Here is a 24554-nt window from a genome sequence, read left to right on the forward strand (position 1 = left end):
AGAGAGGGAGGGTGAGAGAAGGAGAGAGAGGGAGGGTGGGAGAGTGAAAGGGAGGGAAGAGGGTGGGAGAAGGAGAGAGAGGGTAGTGTGGGCTGTGGGCGGTGGTGGGACAAGGAGAGAGAGAGGGAAGATCGTAGGGAGAAGGAGAGAAGGGAGGGTGGGAGAGAGAAAGGAAGGGAGGGAGGGATGAGAGAGAGGGAGGGTGGGAGAGAGAAAGGAAGGGAGAGAGGAGAGAGAGGGAGGGTGGGAGAAATGAGAGAGAAGGAGGGTGGGAGAAGGAGAGAGAGGGAGGGCGGGAGAGAGAAAGGGAGGAGAGGGAGAGGAGAGAGAGGGAGGGTGAGGGAAGAGTGTGGGAGAAGGAGAGAGAGGGAGGGTGGGAGAAGGAAAGGGAGAGGAGAGAGAGGGAGTGTGAGAGAAGGAGAGAGAGAGAGGGAAGAGGGCGCAGAGGAGAGAGAGAGGGAAGAGGGCACAGAGAGGAGACAGAGGGTGGGGTGGGCAGTGGTGCGCGGAGATGGTGGTGGCAATAGTTAGAGAGAGATAGCTCAAGGAGAGAGAGAGAGGACAACCAAGAAAAGCTCCCTCCACCAAGCTCCCTAAAAAATCACACTCCATGGGAAGCTTTGAACAAGCACGCATATGCACAACCATTGACAAAACCTTGTTCTTATGCTTTGATAGATTCACAAGATCTCTTCTTTTCAAGTCTTCCTCTTGCTTCATTAGGCATGGGCCACACTAGTGTTCAATCTACTTGCAAGAAAGAGAAGGAAATGCAAGAGAAGCACAACTAGTACTATCTACATCTAGGTGGTCAAAGATTGATGGTTCTTAGTGGTGGAGAGAAAGAAAAAAAGCAAAGATTAGGAACTCAATGTGTGGAGCAAAACCTTCTCATGAGTCCTTCCCATACTCAATAAAAGGTGTTCATAACTTTCACTTTGTCTTGATTGCTAGAGCTCCCATACTTATAGTCCTTTCCATACTCAATAAAGGTGTCCACAGCTTTCCATACTCAATAAAGGTGTCCACAACTTTCCATACTCAAAAGGTGTCCACAACTTTCACTTTATCTTGATTGTTAGATCTTTGCTTTTTTTAGATATGCCATTGCTATTATAGCTCACTATCATGTATAAATCACACACTCCATGGCATAGCCTAGTGGGACCCTGAGCCAATTGGAATTCAATAGGGTTGTGTGAAAAATAGATAAAACATTGAATTAGTAAGGAAAACACGAAGTAAACTCATCGTTGAGTTTTTGGTTTCCTTGCAACTTTTCCTTAACTTGTAGGCAATGTTAACAACAATGTCTATTGACATAGTTTCTCTCTTTTCCTTGACTTGTAGGCAATGTTAGCAACAATGTCTATTTTACATAGTTTCTCTCTTTTCCTTGACTTGCAGTAGGCAATGTTAGCAACAATGTCTATTTACATAGTTTCTCTCTTTTCCTTGACTTGTAGTAGGCAATGTTAGCAACAATGTCTATTTACATAGTTTCTCACGTGTGAGGGCATAGATGCGTGTCTAAGGGAGATCCTTATCCACGCTAGTTTTAGAGGTCAAGTTGTGCATCGTGGATGGCGAGGTAGGGGAAGGTCGTTGCTAGATGCTAGAGAATTCAATTCTCATGTTGTTTAAGATCTAAAGAATCTAAGTCTAGCATTCTTCTCAATGAGTAACAAGCATTGATAACATGTAAATTATGCACAATCATGCTTCTTAATAAGTCACAAGGGATGATACATATAAAAGCCCAAGGACCCTGGTATGAAAACGATGCACAATCATGTATGACTTCTCTTGGTGGGTGTACGTGTGTGTGTGGTTTGGGCACTAGCCGTGTGGTCACTAAGGAATGTGGGTGCCCGACTCTGGATATGGGTAGACCTCCCGAGGGTCGGTGAGATCGGGAACTGGCCCTCATAATAGAGGGAATCTGCAAACCTAGACGAAGCCAGGGGAATTGGAAGCGGAGTCACCGGTTAGGTTTTTGCTGGTAAATATTGGATATAGCCCGTTAGGGTTTGGAGCGTTGGAAACAACCACTACGGGTCGTGCAGGTTGCAGACAACCAGTGAGGGTTTGCAGCGTTGGATATAACCAGTTAGCGTTTGTGATTTGCAGCTTTGGACGAGTACAGACCAGTCAGATTGTTAGTGTTTGCAGGACCTGAGTTAGGGTTTGCAGTTTTGGGTATATAACATGGGCGATGGCAGTGGTGGGGGTGGAGGCTCAGCTGATTCCTACATCGGCAGCCTCATCAGCCTCACGTCTAAAAGTGAAATTCGCTACGAGGGCATTCTTTACACAGTCGACACAGCCAACTCCAACATCGCACTTCAGGATGGTACGATCTCTTCTCCTCCTGAGAAAATATGCGCTATTTATTAACAAACGTTTTGCTTTTGAGTGCATCTAGTAGGCTTGGCTTAGTCCTTAGGCTATTTACGGAATCTCCCTGCCTGCGGTTGCACCGGTGGGGAGTTACAGAAGGCAGCAGAATTGCCAATTTATCATTGATGAGCAGCCCTCACTGATGGGAAGTGAGGTAACTGTACCCAACCTCAGTCTGGCTGTTAATCCAGGGCATCCGGGGATTTGAACATGTGCCCTTATTGTGACCTACCTACAGTGTGTAAAGGCATCCGGTGATTTGAACATGGGCCCTTATTGTAACCTACGTACAGTGTGTAAACTGACTGGGTGCCCATAGCTGGACATGTCATATGGGCCGTACAGCAGGTTGGGCAGCCTGGTCGTGGGCTGGTTTAGCGGGTGGACCAGCAAAAAGGACCCCGAATGCTCCAAATAGGTCCCCTCACATCGTCAATCAATCAAGCTTCCTCCTTCAACAGTGGTGCAGCTGGAGAGAGTTCATGCCTGCGTTTGAAGGCTGGAATCAACAGAAGTTAGTCAGTGTTTAGATTAGAGTAGATTGCTAGTGTGGGAGGAGGTTTTTGCCATTGGTGGAGCATGCCATCATTAATTCAGTCCAAGCTTTGATGAAGAAAGCCTCCCTTTGAGGTTAGATATGGTCGTCCGGTCATGAACCCAGTGACCAAATCTGTCAAGACTTTAATAGGACATTATGGTGTACACGAAGTGGTTCAAAATCAGGATCATAAGTTGCGGCAGACCAGTGAAGAGATATGGAAGTTTCAGACAGAGGAAGTTTGTGACGCTTACAAGCTTATCACAATAGCCCGAAGGAGATTGGGTTTATCGGAAGATCCAAAAGAAAAGGCAGAGATTGGGTTTATCGTAAGATCCAAAAGAAAAGGTATTAGCGGCTTGATGAAGTTCCCTCCAAACTTGCTTTGAAGAAGGAAGTCATCAAGAAACTGCGTGATGTGATACTCCTTTCTGTCAGAATACGCAGCGGAGATGATGACCAAATATGGGAACGCAAGAGCAAACGCAATGCAGAAAAACAGCACTAGAGAGGGAGAGAGATAGAGGCGCGTAACTCTGCTCTATATACACAAAGAAGATCCCGAATACAAGACAAGAATGGCTAGGGGCTGTGGGGCCATGTTATATGGCCCCCAAGTGGCAGTTGGCCAGCTCCAAAGGCAGCCGACTAGACCATATATCCCACGACCAGCAGAAATCACCAGTCGGTCAGCATCTGAAGAAAGGTCCACGACCTGTCCAAGACTGTCCAAGACAGTCGGCCACCTCTAGCATAAACAAATGCAGTCGACCAGCATCAGAGGTCCACTTGCCACCATAGGACTGCCCCCCAAGCCACAGAAAAAATGGAAAAAATATGGGGAAAAATACGGGGAGTGAGGAAAAATGAGAACAACACCTACTACAAGGGTGGGCACACCCACAACAGAGGCCCTGGTGTCTCAGTAAAGACAGGAGATGACTTCTAACACCCCCTCTGAGCTCCTGGCTGTGGAAGCAACCACAGGGAGCCGGGGTGCCGCTTGAGCAAATCCTGAGATAGCGACTTCGTGAAGAGGTCCACCGTAGTGTCCTCCATCGAACAGAACTCTAGCAAGATGTCATCAGCAAACGAACTGTTCATGAACAAAGTGCCTCTGGATGACCGTGGGTTCCTCCAGTGAAAGCCCAATCCTGCCATGCAACCTCTGCAATCTTACTACCTCACAAGTAGCCTGGTACTCTGCCTCTGTCAACGACAAGACAAAAGATGACTGCCTCTCACTGCTCCATAAAACTGCTCCTGGGCCTGAAGTAGATCTCCTCCCCAATATGAGTCACTCCAACCATGGAGTCGGACTCCATCCATCAATCCCCCTCCTGTGTAAAAGAGTCCATGATCCTTCGCATGCCGCAGAAACCACAAGATACGCAATCCTACCTCCCAAAGAGTCATTTGCAACCATGAGCTAACTGCCTCATCAGGAAGCTTCCGTCCAATCTGGTATCCATCAACCAAATCAATGAACCCTTCTTATTCTGAGTCAAAGAGGCATCACACTGCTCACAAGGATCAACACCTGCTACGGTGGAAAGCCAAGTCCTGGAAACCTGCTGAAGACTACGCAAGGCCTTCTGAAACCTATCAACCACCCCCTCTGAATCCGGAACCACAAAGCCTGGAGAATGTGCAACAACCACCTCCTTCTGCAAGTAATCAACTGCCACCTGCCTGGCTTTCCAAGAGGTCCCCGTGGAAAGAACATTCTCATCTACAGGAGTTTCTTTGTCCCGAATGCTACGAGACATCAAAGCATAGGTCACCTGTAAAGTTTCCTTTGATTGACGAACACAAGAACCACCAACATCAGTATTGGAAAGTTCCTGCCAACTGTTGCCATCAACTGGCAAGCTATCCACCATTTGGTCCCGGAAAGCCTGCACCTGCAGCGTATCCACACTTAAGTGGCCATTACCAGACTGCCTCTTATCACAAAACTGAGGACCTGGGAGAGAGTGCTGAAAGTTTGTAAACTCCTTCTTCACTCCGCCTTCCCAAACTACCTAGCATGTTGCCTTGTCCCGGAGAGCAACAAAATGCTCCTCAAACTCCACCCGTACGCCAGTCTTGCAAACTTGATGCACTGACAACAGATGAAAACCAAGGGATGGAACATACAACACCTGGGAGGAATGCTTTCCCCCTCTGCCATCGGGAACTATCTCCAACCTGCCCTCATAGTGAACTGGGATAGTGGATGTATCCCCAGTAAGAATGTGACCAGAATACCTGTAGAGATCTTGTAAATCTGAACGGGAAGGAGTCATGTGCTTGGAAGCACCACTGTCTAGAATCCACTCCCGAGTATCCGTTGCGGAGAGTCCTCCAACCTCCTCCCTGCCTGAAGAAAATGAAACATCAGTGTCCATCACCTCCAAGTGCACAAAAGCCGGAGTCTTCATGATTGCTTTGAGGAATCTTCACCCTTCTCGGTCTTCCGCGTGGGACACTACCTCCAATGGTGGCCTTTCTCGCCACAATCATTACAGGTCCTCTTTGCCTTTAGTTTCTCGCGGTGAGCGTCGGACTTCTTCTCAGAAGACTTCTCCGATGAAGCCTTCCCTTTGCCCGTGTTACGGCCTTTCGACCGTTGGCCAGTTAAGGCCTCCGAACCTCCACCCTAAGGAGGGTTCGAGAATCTTTTCTCCTGGTCCAAGACCATGGGCACAAGCTCCTCCCAAGTAATGGTGCTGAGCCTGCCACTGGTAATCAAAGACGAGTAGAATGCTGAGTACTGAGAGGGCAAATGTGACAGCAACGTTATGGCCATGTCCTGTGATGATATCTCCTTCCTAGCCTGGAGAACTTCCTGTTGAAGAGCCTGCAGCTTGTTAATATGCTCCCGCATCGTCGATGACTTTGCAGGGCTCATAACCCGTATTTGTACTTCCAAGGAAATCCTCTTCATGGGTGATAATTCCGTGTTGTAAAGAGAAGCCAAATGCTGCCATATACCTCTGGCCAGCGTCATATGCTTGATATGATTGATTACCTGCAGTGTGCAGTTGAGGAAGATAAATGAACGGACCTTGGCGTTGACAAGATCCCATAACTGTGCCTGTGCCTCCGGTCCTTTCGGGTTGATGGTAACTCCCCTTCCTCTACTTCCGGCCGTGGAACCCCAACAATGATGAAATCAGCAAGATCGTAAGACTCCAAAACAGATTCCATCATAACCTTCCATATGCTGTAGTTGTTTCTGTCCATCTGACGGTCCACCGGGAACGTGGGGAGTGTAGGGATCTTCACATGCCTCTCGGCCATCTCTAACAAATCTGCCATTGCGGGGATGTACTCTGAAGAAAGGGTGGGTGGGTGGGAACAAAGAAGAACTTACACCTGCAAGTGGTTGTCCAGCAAATCAGCCCGCCGGCCTCTTACTTCTCTTCTTCCCGATCAGTCCAAAACAGTCCACCAATCAGCAACGCAACAGTCCCCCTCTTGCTCACACAAATCCCAAGAACTATCAAGAGCCTAGGGCTCTGATATTGTCATGTGCACAGTGTGTATCTACCGTGTGCTATACGCACACAAGACTAGCTTCGAAGTTGGGGAAGCTTGGAGCTAGGCAGGCTGATTGACGAGCTGAGTTAGGGATAGACTGGCGGGCACCCAAGTATGGACGGGCAGACGCCCAAGTGTGGACGCCTGATGACCGGCCAAGAGCCTATAAAAGGGTGGCCAAGGTTAGTCATTAGTCATATAGAGTCTCGCGTGTCTTTGTGAGAGCTCTATGGTCAGGAGCCTGGATCTAGTGCAAACGTGGTAGAGATTGGTTAGTACGTCCATCTAGTTAGCTCAGCTCGTGGCTCGGTGGGGACAGCCATGACTTGTGGGCTTGCCCACGGATGTCAAGGTTGGGAGGTGAGTCAGGCTTGCATCCCCGTCATATTTGTTTGGTTTGTTTGCAAGTTTCGAGTCTTGTACCAGGAGCGTTCTACGAGGAGATCCGATGGGGACTTGACAGTGGTATCAGAGCAAGTCTCGTGAACGAGCAAGTCAGTAGGTAGAGAAGAAGAGGTCAAAGAAAAGGTATGAGCCCGAGAAGCTTGCTGTTTTTCTGGGCATACTGCTGTTTTTTCAATTTTCAGTATGTTGCTTTTTCATCGTGGGATCCCGTGATGAAGGTGTGGTCTTGTATGGGTTGCTTGCTTTGCAAAGAAGAAGGCTAGATGCGTTTCTTGTAACTGTATGAATAGTTTGAAGAGAGAGAAAACAAGGAAAAAGCCTGTCGGCAATTTGTGTGTGAGAGAGAGAGAAATGAAATGAAATGTTATATTAACGTCTTCAAAAGGCCATAATGACCTATGAGACCAAAAGTTACATCATGGTGGATCTGATACAATGTCTGGATAAAAAAAAACCCAGAAAATGAAAAATAAAGATGATACTACAGGCACCTAGAAAATGAAACTGGAAATGGAAGGTAAACAGAAACCCTTATAGGGTGTGAATATAGTGAGAGGGGGGGTACGCTATGGAGGTGAGTGGAATATAGTGAGGGGATACAATATCATGTGGGACGGAGGGGTACACTATGGAGGTGCCTCCATCTCATAATATGTGCCGCATCGGACGCTGTACACGCAGGCAGGTGATGGCCTTGTGCGGTTAGGTGGACAAGCGAGGCTCGCACGTCAGAAAACAGTCGGCTAACTGTATTTGTAGCAGTCGTTGGCGGTGGTACACACAGGCAGGCGGGCCGATGCTCGCAGGCAGGCGGTACACGCACGCAAGCGGGCGATTGCATACGCAGGCGTATGGGCGTTGGCAAGCGGGTGGACGGGTGGTAGGTCGGCGGTACTACGTGTTGCAGGAAATCGCAAAAAAGCATTCGACGGGTGGCACAACTTTTGATAATTTTAGCTTTTGTTTTTTTAATGAAAAAAAAACTCCACGCCATGCTTTCTGCGTTTTGAACCTGCACCCAAGGTTTTTTATAAACCCACACCTTAGGGAGGTTAAAAAAAAAGGGTTTTTAAAAACCCAAGTATTGCTTTATAAGTGTTTTTTTTAACCCACACTTTGGTAAAAAGGGTTTTAAAAATCCCAAGTATTGCTTTATAAGCGTTTTTTTTCATTTTTTTAAAAGATAACAAAATATATATATATATATATATGCCCAAAAAAAAAACACAAAAGCAAAAGCTAAGTTAGCTTTTGGGAAAGGCTATATATTTCCCTTAAGCGGGCTTCTTGTCACACATCTCTCAAGCTCTCAAGCTCTCTAGCACTCCTTATGCAAGATAAATATTTTCTCCTCTTGTCCTCTTCAAGATGTCGACCCAACAATGCGAGTTGGAGCCTGTTCTCGAACGTGAAGACCTGGCGGCTACGGAAGCCACCGATGTCGATCTTTTTGACGATTATGTGTCAAAATCAGATTTCCAAGAGTTTAAAGTTGCTCTCGAAGCTTCTTCCTCCGAACGTCAAGCACAAATCGCCGCGAGACGCAGGCTTTACAGAACTCCATCTCTTTGTTGACCACTACCCTATCTACTCTTTCGGGTATGGATACCTTGGCATCTGCTTTAGGCCCCAATATTACTCCGGAATAGTTTAGGGGCGAGCAAAAGCAGCGTACCAAGGAGATGGTGGACACTTGGCTACAAAGTGGCAAGTCCATTTTCAGTTTCATCCATATGACGATGGAAACAAGATCCAATTAGCAGCAGGTTTCCTCTTAGGCAAAGCTTTGCTTTGGTGGAAGGAACTCAATCCTAAACCAACGACTTGGGCACAGTTCGAAGACGTCTTCAAGAAAGAATTCCTCAAGAAAGAGGATGACTATGATGTTGTTGCCCGGTTTACTACTTTCACCATGACCTCGCAGAACCTCACTTATGAGCATAGTTACCAGGGGACGGGGACGGGGACGGGGACGGGGGACGGGGACGGGGACGGGGACGGGGACGGCTAAAGGTAGGGAACGGGGACGGGGGGTGGGGACGGCACTCAAAATTGTTAATTTTAGAGGAGTAAAGAATCAAGATTAATCAATCAATAACAACAAGCTTTCTAACTCCAAAAGTTATGAATCATGATACACATTACATTTAAAATTAAATTACGCTACGAGGTGCAAGAGTCAAGAGTCAAGACTTGCAAAGTCGGAAAAGAAAGACTTTAAAGTTGATAACATTAAATAGATATACTCAAAAGATGTTGGGGCCTAGGCGATACAAAATATAAGTCACTCGCGGGCCTAGGCGATACAAAATATAAGTCACTCGCTCTCATACTCTGCGCTCCCAATAAGAGAGGTGCTAGCCTCATGATCATGAGTGCGTGAAGTGTGGATGGGGTTTGTGTCATCCGATGAAGGCTCATGATGAGAACCATCTGTCCCACCCTCCTGTGCAATAGTTGTAGCTGCCTCCTCCTGTTCCATCTCCCACTGTGTAAAAGTATCGGCATTGCATCTTGCACTCTTGCCAAGCATGCGCAAGTTTGCGCTAATGAAGACAAGATCATTAGCTCTTTCCACCCCAAGCCGATTTCTTTTCTTTGATGAAATGTGGCTGTAGGAGGACCATAATTGCTCTAGGCAAGAAGAGCTAACGGACTGGCTCAAGATCCGGATCGCCAACTGTTGTAGCTCTGGTCCATCTGATCCGAAGTCCTCCCACCATAATGCTGCACCAACCTTGAATCTGTCCTGCTGCGCATCTGCACATCCATATGAGCCTTGAAATGCCCTGTAATTAGAGAGCTGGTCTCTAATTTTGCGCCTGATTTCTGCATCCGGCGTGAGGCGATCCAAGATGAGTCTCCAACCGTTGCTCACCTCTTTATCACCCTCTTGCCCTTTTCCCTGAAATTCTGGGTCCACCATAAAAGCAGCTGCATGTAAAGGAGAGGAATATGAGCTCCATCTCGCCACACAAAGCGAGTGGATCTCCTCATATCTATCTACGTCTGGCTCAAGCTTCTCAAGACTCTCTATCATCTGGTCCATGGCTTCATATACTTTGCCGATGCATGGCTGCATAGCATCAACAATCCTGAGCAAGTGGACAATGGGATGCACCATGGCGTCAGTGCGCTTGAGGTCCTCCCAAAAATCAGCATCGTCGACCTTTTTCTTGCATGAAATCCCTACCTGTGTACGTGCAAAAGATGAGGAGCAAAACTCATCACTGATGAATAGTTGCCGCACGGCACCCTGACAATCCTTCAAGCGATGCAACATAAGAAAGTTGTATGCAAAGCGAGTGTCCGAGTACTTGAGAAGGACCTTTGTGGACCTCTTCCCAAACTCGGATCGAAGGTATGTGTGATTGTTGATGAAGGTCACAATTGCACATGCATCATCAATCACCGATTCAATCCATGACAATTTCCCAATATCTTTCAAAAGATTATTGAGACAATGTGCCATGCAAAAAGAGACGGTGATTTGAGGATACATACTCTCAAGAATAGCTCCCGCTGCCCTATTTGTCGCCTCACCATCCGTGACGAAACCGATCACACATTCGGGGCCGATAATCTCGACAGCACTACTCCACTCAGCAGCAAGTACATCCGCACTCTTTCCCGTCCCTGAAGCATCATGTGAGGAGACAAAGTACATCTCCCCCCGTGAGTATGCCACAAGGCCATGGATAGACCTTTTCCGTGTGTCACTCCATCCGTCTGCAATCAAAGAGACTCCATTGCGAGCCCATTGTCTCTTTGTGTTTGCCGCCGCTTGCTCAACAAGGCGTTTCTCCTTGTCAAGCATAGTGGTCCGCAAGGTTTCGGAGGATGGAGGTGTGTAGTGAGGACCGTACTCGCCAATCTTCTTCACCATCGTTTTGAAGTAGTCGGACCTATTTATCATTTCAAAAAAAAAGAGGGCAAGTAATTAGAATGGCAAAATGGTGATCCGTGAATCAAGACTCGTGAGACATGATGATGAAATCATGTGAGTGAAATACGTACCGTGCCACACGAAAAGCAATGTGGTCATGAAAAAAGAAGCGGGCCACCGCGGCATCAACCTCCTCCTTCTTTTTGGGATCCCAACTCCCCTCAAGAGTACTTTGCCGACGAGAGAGAGAGGGTGGACTAGGTTGCGGCATTGAGAAGGCGGCTTGTGTGAAGCCACGAGTAGTGCCACGAGGAGGACGTGGTAGAGGGGTAGATGAAGATGCACCACCACCCGATGTAGAACCTGATGTTTGGGTTGGAGTGACATAAGTGTTGGGATCCACTCCACGCACCCTTTGGCTTGCATTCAAAGCTTGATGGGCGGCAAGCTTTGCAAGAAGCTCCTTTCTTATCTCCGGTGTGACCCGCTCACAAAATTTCACCTCATGACCGGGCTCATGCAACAAATGGGCCCTCACCCTATTGGCCCCACCCACACGCTTATATGGGCAAAGCTTGCATGTCCATGGACGTGCACCCCCCGCATGAGTAGGAGGCTCGAAGTTGACCTCATCCCACCATGACCACCCATCCGTTCTACTCCTACCGCCCGCACGAGAAGAGGATGCCATGAATAGTTAGTAACTTAGTAGTAGTCTAGTAGAAGAGGGTGGAGAGAGCTTAGAGGGTAGAGTAGGAGAAGAGGTAGAGGGAAGATTGAAGTAGTCTAGTAGAAGAGGGTGGAGAGAGCTTAGAGGGTAGAGTAGGAGAAGAGGTAGAGGGAAGATTGAAGTAGTCTAGTAGGAGAGGGTGGAGAGGAAGGTGGTGGAGTAGGAGAGGGTGGAGAGGAAGGTGGTGGAGTAGGAGAGGGAGATAGTGGAGAGGAAAGCTTGAGTAGGAGAGGGAGATGGTGGAGAGCCTAGAGGTACATCATCATTCATGGAAGGCTTGAGCAATGAGTAGAAGAGGAGTAGCATAAGCCCATTATATAGCATATGGCAGCTCTCTCTCTCTCTCTCTCTCTCTCTCTCTCTCTCTCTCAAACGGCCAGCCTCAAACGGCCAGCCGCCAACGGCTAGTAGCCGTTGCCCGAAAAAAAACGGCTACTTTTCTGTAGCCGTTGCGCCGTTGCAGGCGTCCCCGTCCCCGGCTGACAACGTCCCGCCGTCCCCTCCGACGGGGACGGCCGTCCCCTCCGACGGGGACGGCCGTCCCCTTGCCACGTCCCCTCCGTCCCGTCCCCTGCGTCGTCCCGCCTCCGTCCCGCGCCTGCAGTTAATCGGGACGGCGTTCCCACGTCCCACGTGGCCGTCCCGCCGTCCCCCTGTCACTATGCTTATGAGGTCTATCTCCAGCACAACTCTTTTGGGTTTCTTCGTAGCCTGTTTACCCGACTCATACCGTTTACACGTTAAAAATAACAAATGCAAAACTTTGGACGAAGCCATTCATTCCGCTTGTATCTATGATGATACAATGGTCTCTTCCAAGTCTAAACCCGTTACCGAGCAGGGGAATAAGCACAAAAGAAAGTTCTCCGCACCAATGGCTAGCACGACTGAAGGAAAGTCTTCGGACCAACCTTCGAAGAATTCAACTTCGATACTAGCAAAGAAGAAACGTCTCGTTAAGGCTTTGAAGTTCAAGGAGGAGGGACGTTGCTTTATCTGCGAAGAAAAAGGACAAATGCGTAACGAGTGCTCGAAGCAAAAGGGTGCAAAGACCAATGCAGGATCCAAGCCAAAGGCAGCTAACCAGTTGTCTTTGACAGGTACGTCAGTTACTGTACTTTCTCGCCCTAGTACATGTTCTGATTGTCTGTTCAACTCTAAAGTTTTTGGTCTTGCATGATCTTCTCCGAGTTTATGGAGAAGTGAATAGCCATAGAATCCACATTCTTCTAGACCCTGGTAGCTCACACAACTTTGTTAATTACAAACTTGTGCAGAAATTGGGTCTTGACACAACACCCAACGATCATACCTATGAGCTACGCCTACTTGCGGGTCGGCAAGTATGGGATCGAAAGGTGGAGACCATAGTTGTTTCTCGCACGCGTACGAACCTATTCGTACGTACGAGTCGTACGGTACGATACCGTACGAATTCGTACGATATCGTACGGTACGAGTTAGGGTTTTTTTTTTTTCCAAGAAATTTTTTTTCCTTGAAAAAAAATTTCCAAATGCTAAAAAAAAATAGAAACCCTGCTTTACGAAGATCCCAAATGCTCGCAATACTTCGCAACTTTCGTGTCCACTCAGTATTCCATATGGGGTTGTGGAGAGACCTAAAAAATCTGGCGAGGTAGACTGGTAGTGTACACTGGATTGGTAGGATGAGAGAATCTTGCTACATCACTTGGGGATCCCTGGTATAGGTAGGCTAGACAATTAGATTCTCAATTTATGCACAAGGGAGAACATTTGGACATGGCCATTTTGATCTAGAGAGGAGTCCCTAAACTTATCACCCTAGATGCACTCCTCGTATTTGTGCAAGGACGGTCCCTTAGTCATAAACGCTACACTGGGAGACCTTTGGTATTGCATTACCCATCCAGGTTCTTTTTTGGAGACAATCGGGAGATCCAACCGGGAGAGACACATATCCATGTACTGGTTTCTCAAGCACTGTAGACTCCTCCCCTCCCAACCTTCCCTCACATTCAAGCTTGAAGCTCCATAGCTTGTAAGTGTAAAAAATAAAAACCGTATTTTATCGTACCGTATCCCAAAATTCATATCGTACCGAATATTCCCGTACGGTATCGTACCGTACGGTATCGTATTTTCGTACCGTGACAACTATGGTGGAGACGCTACCGATCCGGATTCAGGACTACAAAGATACTCTGGAATGCTATATTATGCACCTAGAACATGTAGACTTGTTATTAGGGATTGCGTGGTTTACGACTCTTCAAGTCCAGATAGATTGGTCTAGTCATATTTTTTCTTTTAAACATAGGAACACCCAGTATAGTATCTTAGGTGATTGTATACATCCCTCGCAGGGACCTCTTGTAAATACAATTGATTTTGGCAATATAATGGATTCTTCTTTGTATACTGCTTTCCATTGTGTATTGATTTCACTTTCTTCATTTCTCATACCTTCTATGGATGTCAATGAATTAAGTGTGTTTGAAAGCAAAGAATTATAGAAGATACTTAATTCGTTTCAAGTATTTCCAAAGGAACTGCTATCGGGCTTACCACCTGAAAGGGCAGTAGATCATCGTATTGACCTGATCCCTGGTGCTCACCCTATTATTATTCCACCTTACAGAATGAGCAAAGCTGAGGAAGATGAGTTGGCCAAACAACTCGAAGATTATTTGAGGATGGGCTAGATCCGTCCACGTAAATCACCTTGGGGTGCACCCGTGTTGCTTAGGAGAAAGAAGGATAACACCTGGAGAATGTGTATAGATTACAAGAGATTGAACAAGTTGACAATTAAGAACCGTTATCCTCTCCCTAGATCAGATGACCAGATTGACCGGTTAGCCGGAGCGAAATATTTCACGAAGATAGATTTACGTTCTGGCTATCACCAGACACGTATTAATGAAAGGCATGTCAAAAGAACCGCCTTTCGGACTAGGTATGGCCATTACGAATTTCTTGTATTACCTTTTGGGTTAACCAATGCTCCAGCCACTTTCCAGCAAATGATGAACGATCTTTTTTGTGAACATTTGGGAAAATTTGTGGGTGTGTTCTTGGATGATATTTTGATATATAGTCGTACTCTTGAGGATCACGTTAGACACCTCACGCTTGTCTTAACTATTTTAAGACAGAATTGACTATATGCTAAATTAAGTAAATGTGAGTTTTTCATGACATACATCATTTACTTAGGACACAAAATCATTAGAGATGGGGTTGACTACCATGAGTATATAACATGCACGTTCCTAAAAGGTGAATTTGGGGATGTTCTTGGATTCATCTAGATATAGATATATATATACATACATATACATATACATATACATATACATACATATGTATGTGTGTGTGTGTGTGTGTGAGTTTAACATTGAAAAGTACTCAATGTTTTTTACGTACTTTATCGTCGTTAATGTTCTGTACCACGTACTAAGCCTTGTCCATGTCACGTGCATCCCGCACTTGGATGCCACGTAGACATTTTTATACAGAAGGTGCAAGACCTAGGATGGTGAACTAGTCCCATGTGAGCCCAGTCTGGGACGAGTCAGTCAGGGATCCATCTCAGTCGTCCGAGGTCAGGTGTGCATTGTCCTGCACATGAGTCCAAGGTCAGGTGTGCACTGTCCTGCACATGAAACAGTGCCAGTCCGCGCTGTGAGTCTCCCTCTAGAATGATGTCAGTGGTTTTGTGTATCTGGGATGGTACCGGATGCCAGATCACTGAGTAGATAGTGGTTAGGACAAGGGGCCAGCCCATAGGGCTACCCCAAGTCGTAGTGTGGGCATGGGGATGGTGTGAAACCACCCCCTGGAGGGCCAGGAAGGCCCTGGTTGTACCCACCAGCCATGGGTAGGCCATGGGGGGGGGGGGGGGGGGGGGGGGCTGTAGGACAGCCCCAGGGGCAGGCCAAGGGTAGCCGACTGGTTATCCAGCCCTGGGAGAGGTTTTAAGGCAAGTTTGGGGCAGCCATACAGGCTGCCCAGCCTCCAAAACAGGGGGCATCCAGTGCCCAGCCTCCTAGGCAGCACTGAGCAGGCGCCTAAGTGCCCAGCCTGGTTTCCCATGCGCATGAGTGCCCAGCCTTGCATTAAAGTGATGCGCAGCAGTTTGTGTATTTTTTCCAGCATTTAATGCTATGAGCTCAATCGTGGGCAGAAAAGGAAACTGGCTGACTGCTGCAGTAGAGGTAGTATAAATAGTGGAGGCCACAATCCCATTATTCCATCTCATTATTCACCGAGAGCTCAAGCAAATCAAGGGCTAGACAAGCCAAGGGAATTGCTAAGCAAAGGGGTGGACTTCTGAAGGTCAAGGGCAGGGATTTCCCAGCCAAGAAAAGGTCCAAGATTGCTGTATTTTCTTTCAGTTTTCTCATCATTCTAATAAAGCCAATACACCATCCGTGGTGGGGGCCCTACAGAGGGTAATTGGGACCCAATACTGTGTCCTCTCCATCTCTCCCTCTCTGTGTCTCTCTAGTTTCTGCACTTCTCCTTTCAGTTTGTGCGCTAATTTCCGTCGCGAAAAGAGTGCTGAATTCTGAGTATTGAAGTTACCGATTCTTCTCCGAAGCTTCCGCATTTCAGAGTCCACATGAAAGTCATCAAATGTCACCTACTTCTCTAGTCCTCTTAGACATACGAGAGTCCTCTTCAGACTGATCATAAGAACTCTTAAGGAACTCCCTCTTCTTTCCCTTCTTGGGATGAGAATGCATAGCAACATTGGCTTGCAGGTCCCCTCGCCAACATTCATACCCATTGCATCCTTGCCGTGATGTCTTGTATGCATAACATGTATAGACTGCTTGTCCTTATCCTTATTATACATAGATATGTTGCCACTTTCATGTGTGAACATTTGCCCTTTGCCTTTGTGCATGGCATCAGCAAGTAGAGGCCTTTGTCCACTTGCCAAAAACCCTGTTTTGCTAACCATAGGCTTATGCATAAGGCCCCTTCCATGGGCTGGTTGCACCTTAGATTTCCCCATTTTTGCAAGCTTCAAAAGCTGTGAGTCATCTCGACTCTCATCATGCAATTAGTCATCAAGCCCACAGCTGGTCCGCAATGCATTAAGTGCCCTCTTGCCCCTAGGCAATGGGGAGTGGACCGAGGCCACCATGTCCTCTTTTTGACCACGCATCAAAGCTGTTCAGGCAGCCTCTCCACCCTTATTCAAATAGGGAGGATTCTGGAAAACCAAATTGCCATCTTGGCCTCTTATGATGTCCTCCCTCTTCAAGAGGTAAGCCGATGCAAGCTCTCTTGGAGGCAAACTCAGTGAATGTTTGAGCATCAACATCAGTTAGTGAAGAATCCACAATTTGCTTACCTTTAAGAGCCCTTTGAACATCCGAGTTGTCGTGGAGCTGCTTGTGTCGTTCTTCTTGTTTTAGGATTGAGCTTTAAGCAATGCAATCTCCTTATCCTTGGTCTCTATTGCTGGGAGGTGCTCCATTTCCAAATGGACAGCAAGAGAGCCCTTTGGAGATGACTCCACGCATATGTATAGTGGCCGACCATCATCCACCAATCACTCACAATACAATTTCAAATGCATAGTGGCTGACCATCATCCACCAATCACTCACAATCCAATTTCAAATGCAAAAGTGACAAGTACACCCAGTAAGAGAGCAAAAACCTTGGCTCTCTCGTTGGGGCAGCTCTTTTAGGTGCCAAGTTCTAACGCGAGGTGGTGAGCCTTCTTTTCTGATGTGCTTTTATTTGAAGCTCACCACAGGGAAACCATGAAATGTGAGTTTTAACTCTTGTTGGCTTGCTTTTATCCCGAAAGTTGTCACGTTGCATATATGGAATTAGTGTGGAGTGATGGCTTGGCGCTGGTGAAGCTGCTTGGATGGCTTGGACTTTGTCCTCCACCTCTTGTTTTACAAGAGGATCGTGAAAGCATGGTTCAGAATGATGCTGTTGAGCCTGAAGTGGAGGAACAATGTTCTCGATGGACATAGGTAGATGATCTTGAGAAGGTTTATATGTGTCGGGAGGTCCTTACTGATTTGGATCCAGAAAAAATCTGGGCCTTTTCACAAGGGTCCAAGAGTGTCTTGACAAGACTGAATTTCAAAGAAAGGATTATTAGACAAGATGATGAATCATCATAAATGTCATATTCAAGATTATCTGGCAACTTTTCTTGAGAACTAATTTGGTGCTTCAATGTTGTTGTGGTATTAACCCCCAGTATAATCAGCTTATGTTTTGAGGTTTTTGACAGTTGCCAGTTTCATGTGTGAATATATGATTTGATTTTGTAAAATTTACTTGCCATTGAGTTGCTGCATGCTCATGCTATTACCTTCTCAATTGTGTGTTTCTAAATCATGATTGTGTTTCAAGGAATATTTTCTCATGATATGGCTTATATGTATTGAGTGGCTTGTCGAAACACGAGGTACAAGCAATGGATCAATCCTAGTGGGTTGTATGTATGTGCGGGTCAACATTTTAATGGTGCAGGACAATGCACCAACTGTCCTAACCTGATGGCGATTGACGGCCCGTCCTTTGATTAGCGCCCACAATATGGTTTATCTATGAAGATTTGTCTATTACGGTGACATATCATCACTTTCTCTTGCGGGCCTATGACATGTGCTTTGCATGGAGTCGGTGCTTTGTGGACTCTCATGGAGCCAAGATCGCACTTGTGTTTTGTTAAGTTTGGGAAATAACCTGAACTTTTTATTGGTATATAGAAGATTCCTATTGTGCACGTGTCTACGTTATTGTGTGTTCTTTGAACATGGTTAATATTGTCCAAGCTTTTTTTTTGGGGGGTGGGGGAGCTGTGTGTCCATTTTCTATTTGTCTTGCTCTCTGTTGGTCTATTTGCTTGGCTACTATTGATTTTGGATTGAAGATTAAGCTTGTAGAAATGACTTTGCCACTGCAGTGAGATCCTTTGGAACAGAAGGAAGGAAGAAGGATGGTCCCCAAATTCCTCCGAGTGACAAGGTCTATGATTACATAATCTTTCGCGGGACCGACATCAAAGTAAGTCTGGATTTTCTGTCACTTGCTACTTTTTGTGACTCAATTGTATGAGATAAGGACTAAGAACACTACTTGGTTCAACTATACAGGACTTACAAGTGAAGTCGTCACCACCAATACGGCCAGCTCAGTCGCAGCAGCCACACCATGATCCAGCAATAATTTCTTTGCAGGTTGGAATATGAGCCATGGATGATAGTTTGATCTGTTCTCAGTATTTTTCTAATGTTTGATGGAACTGTTGATCACAGTACGCACTTAAAACTTACTAACACTCAATCAGTACTAGGCATCCCAAATGCGCCACTTATCCAACCACAGTATTTCCAGTCTAGTTTTGTCTTTTGGGGACAGCATTGATGTGATGGGTAGGGACGGAGTAAACCCTATGGACATATCAAGGTTGGGAATGTAGTGAACGGTGCTAACTGCTTTCCTTTTCTTTTAAAGAAAGTGTTGGAGTATGTTTTGCTTTCTTTCTGTTACTTAAGAAGCAAGTGCTTTATCACAGGTGCTGGATTACAATGTATTTAGCGCAACTGACATTTTTTCTAATGTCTTCTTGATGTTTTTGACAGTCTCAAACTTCTCCTATGGCGCCACCTTTAGGAGCTGGAACCCTCACAGCTTCAGCAGCTGGCAGTCCCACACCTTCAGCAGCTGGCATCCCCACTGATCCGGGGCCATATTCTAGCATTCCTTCAGCTGCTTATCAGAGCAATATGCCTCCTTTATACCAAGCCCACACAGGTGTAGGGTCATGGGGTGTGCCCCAAATACCCCCTGCCCCTGGTACCAATGGGAGCATGGCCTTGCCCATGTACTGGCCAGGGTATTATAGGCCTCCTGGTATTTCGCATCTTCAACAGCAGTCTCCGATGCCATTTCAAGCACCACCCACATTACCTTCAAATTACTTGGCACAAGGCCGATTTCTGCCGCAGCAACCTTTGTCTACTCCTGTATCCATGCCTACATCATTGTCAGTGCCTGCTGCAAGTCAAGTGGCATCTTTGCCAATAAGCACAAAGGACTCCTTGGTAACAACTTCGCTGGAGTTGCCAGCATCCAGTATGACAGTACCTACCCTTGCGTCAGCTTTACAAAGCTCAACGCCGCTAGATTATGCCACCACTTTGGCATTGGCAGCGGAGGAGAAAGTTTCTACGGGAACAACAATGGCTAGGTTACCTTTGAATATGATGGGCCCAGCTATATCAAACTCCCAATCTGTTGTTTCTTTAATTGGGCAGAGCAGTGTGCACCTACCAACTACTGGTGCGTCCTTCATTAGTCCAGCAGCATTACTGGATCCTATCAAAAGATCAGATGCCTTAACCCAGCCATCAGTCCCCGAGCAAGCTTTGGCTGAGCCGTCTACAACCATAGAACCCATAATCTCGACAGCATCAGCATCTCAACCACAGAGTTCTGTAAACGAACCATTGCTGCCATTGCCCGTGCATTCTGTCCGTCAAAAGCAAACTAATCAGGTGCTTTTTTTTAATTTTTATTTTCCCTTGCAACTGTTGAGCCAGCGAATCTGTGTCATGCCATATACTATTAAGTCCCATGATATCAGTAGCATGTGAAGTGTATTCATATTGTATGGAATCTGGATGCGTTGGCAGGCATATGGTCCTCCAGCAAACATGATGTATATGCGGAGAGGAAGAGGACGAGGCAGGGGCATTGGGGTACAGTCAATATCTTCAGAATTAGAGATTACAATTATTTTATGATTTCCTGCACTAGGTAATTGTTACTAATCTCGAAAACTTCTCTGAAGGGATGTGTACTCATGGCTTGTGTTTTTGTATGCAGGCTTCACAACCCCACAACCAGTTTACAGAGGATTTCGACTTCACGGCAATGAATGAGAAGTTCAATAAAGACGAAGTGTGGGGGGAGCTAGGAAAAGGGGACTCCAGAGATAAGGGTGAAGGAGAAGAGGATGCATCTGAAGCCTATCATCACGAAGATGAGGATCTCTTAAGAATGGTGGTGACCTTTGTCCATGATGTAATCAGATTATAGATTATTTTGTGGATTGAATGGTTGTGTACATTTCAAAAGGAAAGCTTAAAAATCACTCATGCTTTGTTTATGGAATGAGAAACCTTGCATGGTTCGATGTTGTCGTGAGGAAAGCTCTCAGGAGCTGGTGACTGGCTGCTGGCTGGTAGGCTGGGAGCCATTCACCTGGAATTTGCGATAGGAACCTGGACCATGCAAAGTTTTGGTGAACACCACTTCAGACCAGCATTCTGCTGAAGCAAAGGATGAGACCGGTGATTGGAGATGGTGTGATGCATAGTAGCATTTGATTTGGAACCTGTTCAGTCCAAAATCTCCCCTTTTTTGTATTCGATAATCGTGTACTGAAAGTTTGGGAGTTTGTAAAACTGGGATGAATGCTTGAGGATTTTGGATTTGATTAAGCAATGCTGGTCTGAAACGATGATGAGTTTTGTGAGAAATTTCGTGTGTGCATTATGATACATATTTTTGATCCCCTTAATAAGCACTTGCTCTTGTTCCAGCCTGGTTATGTCAAGGATGACTTTTTCGACTCTCTATCTTGTGATGCATTTGATAGAGGAGGGCAAGTTGAAAGGACCAAATTTTCAGAGCAGAGAAAAATAGACACAGAGGTCAGCATTTGAACATTTTATTCTTTTTCTTTTAAAGCTAGCAACAAAAACATCTAATACAGGGTTTTTTGACAGACTTTTGGAAGATTCTCTGTAAGATCCCATGGTGGCCGTGGAGGACGAGGTGGCTATCGGGGTGCTTATAGAGGAGGCTATTATGGAGGCAGGGGGGCGGGAAACGGTGGCAGGGGAAGAAACTACTCAAGAACCCCAGCAGCCTACTAGGGCAGGCTGCAGACTACTTGCTACTTTGGGGCTTGGAAGAGGGTTTCTTGAGGCTTCTTGCTACCTCTACAACCCTCGAACTTCTTGTTATTTTTTCTAGGTTTTCTAAATAGTGCTTCACAGTTTCTATAGAGTGGGTCACAGTTTTCATAATGTGCAAAGAAATTGTACTGTGACAAAATAATTTCAATCGCCGAGGCTGAAGCATTAGATGCGCTTTGGATCTGTCTGGCCATGCTCAGGTTAGCTTGCCTGTCTGATATAAAATTTTGGAAAAGGATCTTGGCTGGCCTTGGCATTGTACCTTGAAGAAACCTGGCAGTAAACGTCTATTGGATATGCATGTCTTGTGAGATGAGGGGACCACACTCATCTCCAAATTGTCTACAGATTGGATCGGAAAGTTGTGGAAGTTATGTGGAAGCATTTTGATTGTTGGTAAACTTTGCAGCTTTTAAGGATTTTTCAGTGCTGTGCTCTACAGTCAGAAGCTCATCCATGTGGTGCACATATCATGCATCACTGCATTTTTCCCACTTTTCATTGACCATTTCAATGAAACATCTAATATTCTAGACACACAAAGCTAAGTTCATATGTTTCATTTTCTCATTCCTTGTAAAAATCAAGGCCTGATTTCATGGAAGTGGACGGTGTTGAGCTAAGCCCACGCATGGTTAGACATCTCTTCAAAGTTGAAAACACAAGGCCAGTTGTAAGTAATCAATTGGTGGTGGTGTTTGAGTGTTGGAAACTAGCAGAAAGAATGGTTCTATGTGGGTGCTTGAAAGGGTGTGTGTGTTTGTCTGCGTGCATGCGTGCTTGCTAGACTGATATGGTTCTAGTTTGTGTGTTTTTAGGCAGTAGACACCAGGGTGACATTGTGCTATGCTGGGAGTTTCTTAATTAAAAGACCATTCCACTTAAAGTTACACAGGGCGTACAATATGAATGAATGGTGTAGACAAGTTCAAGACGGGGACCCCAAGATCCTTCCCTCGTTAAGCGGTGATCAATCCTTCACTTCATGAAATACTTTGATGATTACTTTGCTCTTTCAGTCCGTAACTGTTCTTTTTTGCTTGTTGGCTGGCTTTAAACCTTTGAAGCTGGTACTTTCCTTTAAACCTGGCTAATAAGTTTTCACTAAATAAACTCAGGAATTTTGTCAATTTCTTCTGGGGATCCAAGGGTGTATATGTGCGTGGACAAAACATACTGTGCAAGGAAGTTTGTGTAGCTTGGCCGGGTTCTAAGGTCGGCGTGTGCAGCTACTGTTTTTCACCATGTGATTGTCAAGGCTTCACCTAGTCTTGGTAAATAAGCACACAAGCTCAAACCTTTATTGAAGGGTATATGGGACGTGGTGCAGGATGAGAGTAGAGAAAACTAAGCTGTGACTAAAGAGTGTACACGTGTGCAATAAAACCCATGGTCACATTGACTCATTCTGGCATAGACACTTCATTTAATAATCATGCTTCTGTTGAAAACTGATAAGCATGCTTGTGGGCTGTAGCTAGTGTGTGGCTGCAAAAGAAGAAAAGAGTGGAATGCTGAATTCTCTTCCTAGAAATGTTTGTTGTCTTGTCATCAACTTTTAATTATGTTCACAAACTGAATGTCGTTGCATCCCCTCGCACAAAGTGAGCTTTGCTGATTACAATTTGTGGTGGACCAATGGTCCAATTTTCATGCTTTCTACCCCAAGAACCATTTCCTTTGCAGCCCATGATTTTCAATTTTAGTACTGTCATAGTATTGAAATCTGATCATAAAATGATTCTAGGTGGGCCATGACTTTTAGTTTTAGGCTATAATTAAACCCTCACATGGTAACAATGTAAAAGATTTTTTAGATGAGGATATGAAAATTAGCATAGCCGTCTTGAGCACTTCTTTGAATTAGCCATTGGTTAACTAATACTAGTCCTTTAACCCTTGTGTCCATCTTCTTGCAATATTAAAGTTCATTATTGTATTACCACAACAAAATTTAATATGTTTATTTGTAAAACAGGCTAAGGAAACTCGGTTACACTCCAACCTTGTCCTTTTTATTAACTTGTTTCAAAGGTTGAACATGAAACCATTTGCAATCATACCATAAGGTTCCATTTAATCTGTTAATTAATGCCAACAATAAAAATAATGAGGGGCACATATTGAATTAAAAAGTTTTGTTCTAAATATCATATATATATATATATCAACACTCTATGCAAAAGGGATCATGCTCATATTCTTTTTCATTCAATTTTATGTGACAATGTGTCTAGAGTGGCCTCTTGTACCGAGCTGTACATTTGATTCTTGTTGTTGTAGCTACCCATGATTTCTAGCTACCCATGATTTTTGTTTCCAAAATGGCCTCTACCACGGCCTCTAGGTCATGATTTGTCTCTGCCCCACTACTTGTATTTGAGTAGAAGGTTTGCTTATTTTAATTTCCACAGGATGAACCTCACCCTATATTCATCTCCCTAGGGATGAAGAGTGCAATTAGTCCTTGAAAATTAAGAAAGTTCTCTCGAATTTCAATGGAGGTCTAAAACTAGTTGTATTCTTTGCTAAGGCCATTCAAGGTCATAGACACCATATCGTAATCCAATAGAAGCAAAGACAAATATCTAGAAGCTCTAACCTTCATCGAGTAAGGTATTGTCTCTTGCTGCCTGGTGTTCATAGACTCCTTTGGCTTCTCTGAAGGTAGTGTCGACACAAAAATCAAGGTGGAACCCATTGCTCTCCATTCTTGCTTAAGCTTTGGGGTTGGCGTGAGAGACATGGCTTTTGGTCTCCACTCCATCTTTGGTACGACGTTTGGTAATGGTGTGGTTGCAGAGGCTTATGGTGCAAGTTTTAGTGACTTCGAAGGGGTTCCCTTCATAGAAGCCTTGCGCTTCTAGCAGCTTGGTTGGGACCCAACAAAATCCTAGCTATTGTTGGGCTCGAACTAGCATTTAAAGCCGCCGTTTGACTCTCTTTGGCTTTGGAGATTGGGGTGTGGTGTTCCATGAGGTTTTTGGGACCCAAACATAAGGGTTTCCATCGTTGAATCCTCGAGCTTCTAACATTATGATGGGGATCCAATGGGGCTCGTGGGTTAGGTAAAACTCTATTGAATGGGGCTTTCGCTTGTTGACAGATCTTAGCTAG

The 24554-nt window shown here is 45.6% G+C and overlaps 2 protein-coding genes across 3 annotated transcripts; one reads left to right on the forward strand and one right to left on the reverse strand.

Annotated features, from left to right (window-relative positions):
* Positions 1 to 1777: 1777 nt before the first annotated feature.
* Positions 1778 to 21980, forward strand: LOC147608402 (protein decapping 5-like). Of its 2 annotated transcripts, none has more exons than XM_086789136.1 (8): positions 1778 to 2353; positions 18416 to 18516; positions 18606 to 18689; positions 19095 to 20009; positions 20148 to 20213; positions 20341 to 20538; positions 21060 to 21170; positions 21246 to 21980. In XM_086789136.1, the coding sequence occupies exons 1-8, from the start codon at positions 2209 to 2211 to the stop codon at positions 21393 to 21395; spliced, it is 1770 nt and encodes a 589-aa protein (XP_086645262.1). In that variant the 5' UTR covers positions 1778 to 2208; the 3' UTR covers positions 21396 to 21980. The 2 variants fall into 2 exon arrangements, with proteins under 2 accessions (XP_086645262.1, XP_086645263.1); XM_086789137.1 differs by having other exon boundaries at positions 20341 to 20517.
* LOC147608403 (uncharacterized) lies at positions 8831 to 11863 on the reverse strand. Its single transcript, XM_086789369.1, has one exon. The coding sequence runs from the start codon at positions 10782 to 10784 to the stop codon at positions 9186 to 9188; it is 1599 nt and encodes a 532-aa protein (XP_086645495.1). The 5' UTR covers positions 10785 to 11863; the 3' UTR covers positions 8831 to 9185.
* Positions 21981 to 24554: the final 2574 nt, after the last annotated feature.

The sequence above is a fragment of the Cibotium barometz genome, chromosome 53 (assembly GCF_041138505.1).
Source record: "Cibotium barometz isolate CiBa-2024 chromosome 53, ASM4113850v1, whole genome shotgun sequence".
Taxonomy (NCBI): domain Eukaryota; kingdom Viridiplantae; phylum Streptophyta; class Polypodiopsida; order Cyatheales; family Cibotiaceae; genus Cibotium; species Cibotium barometz.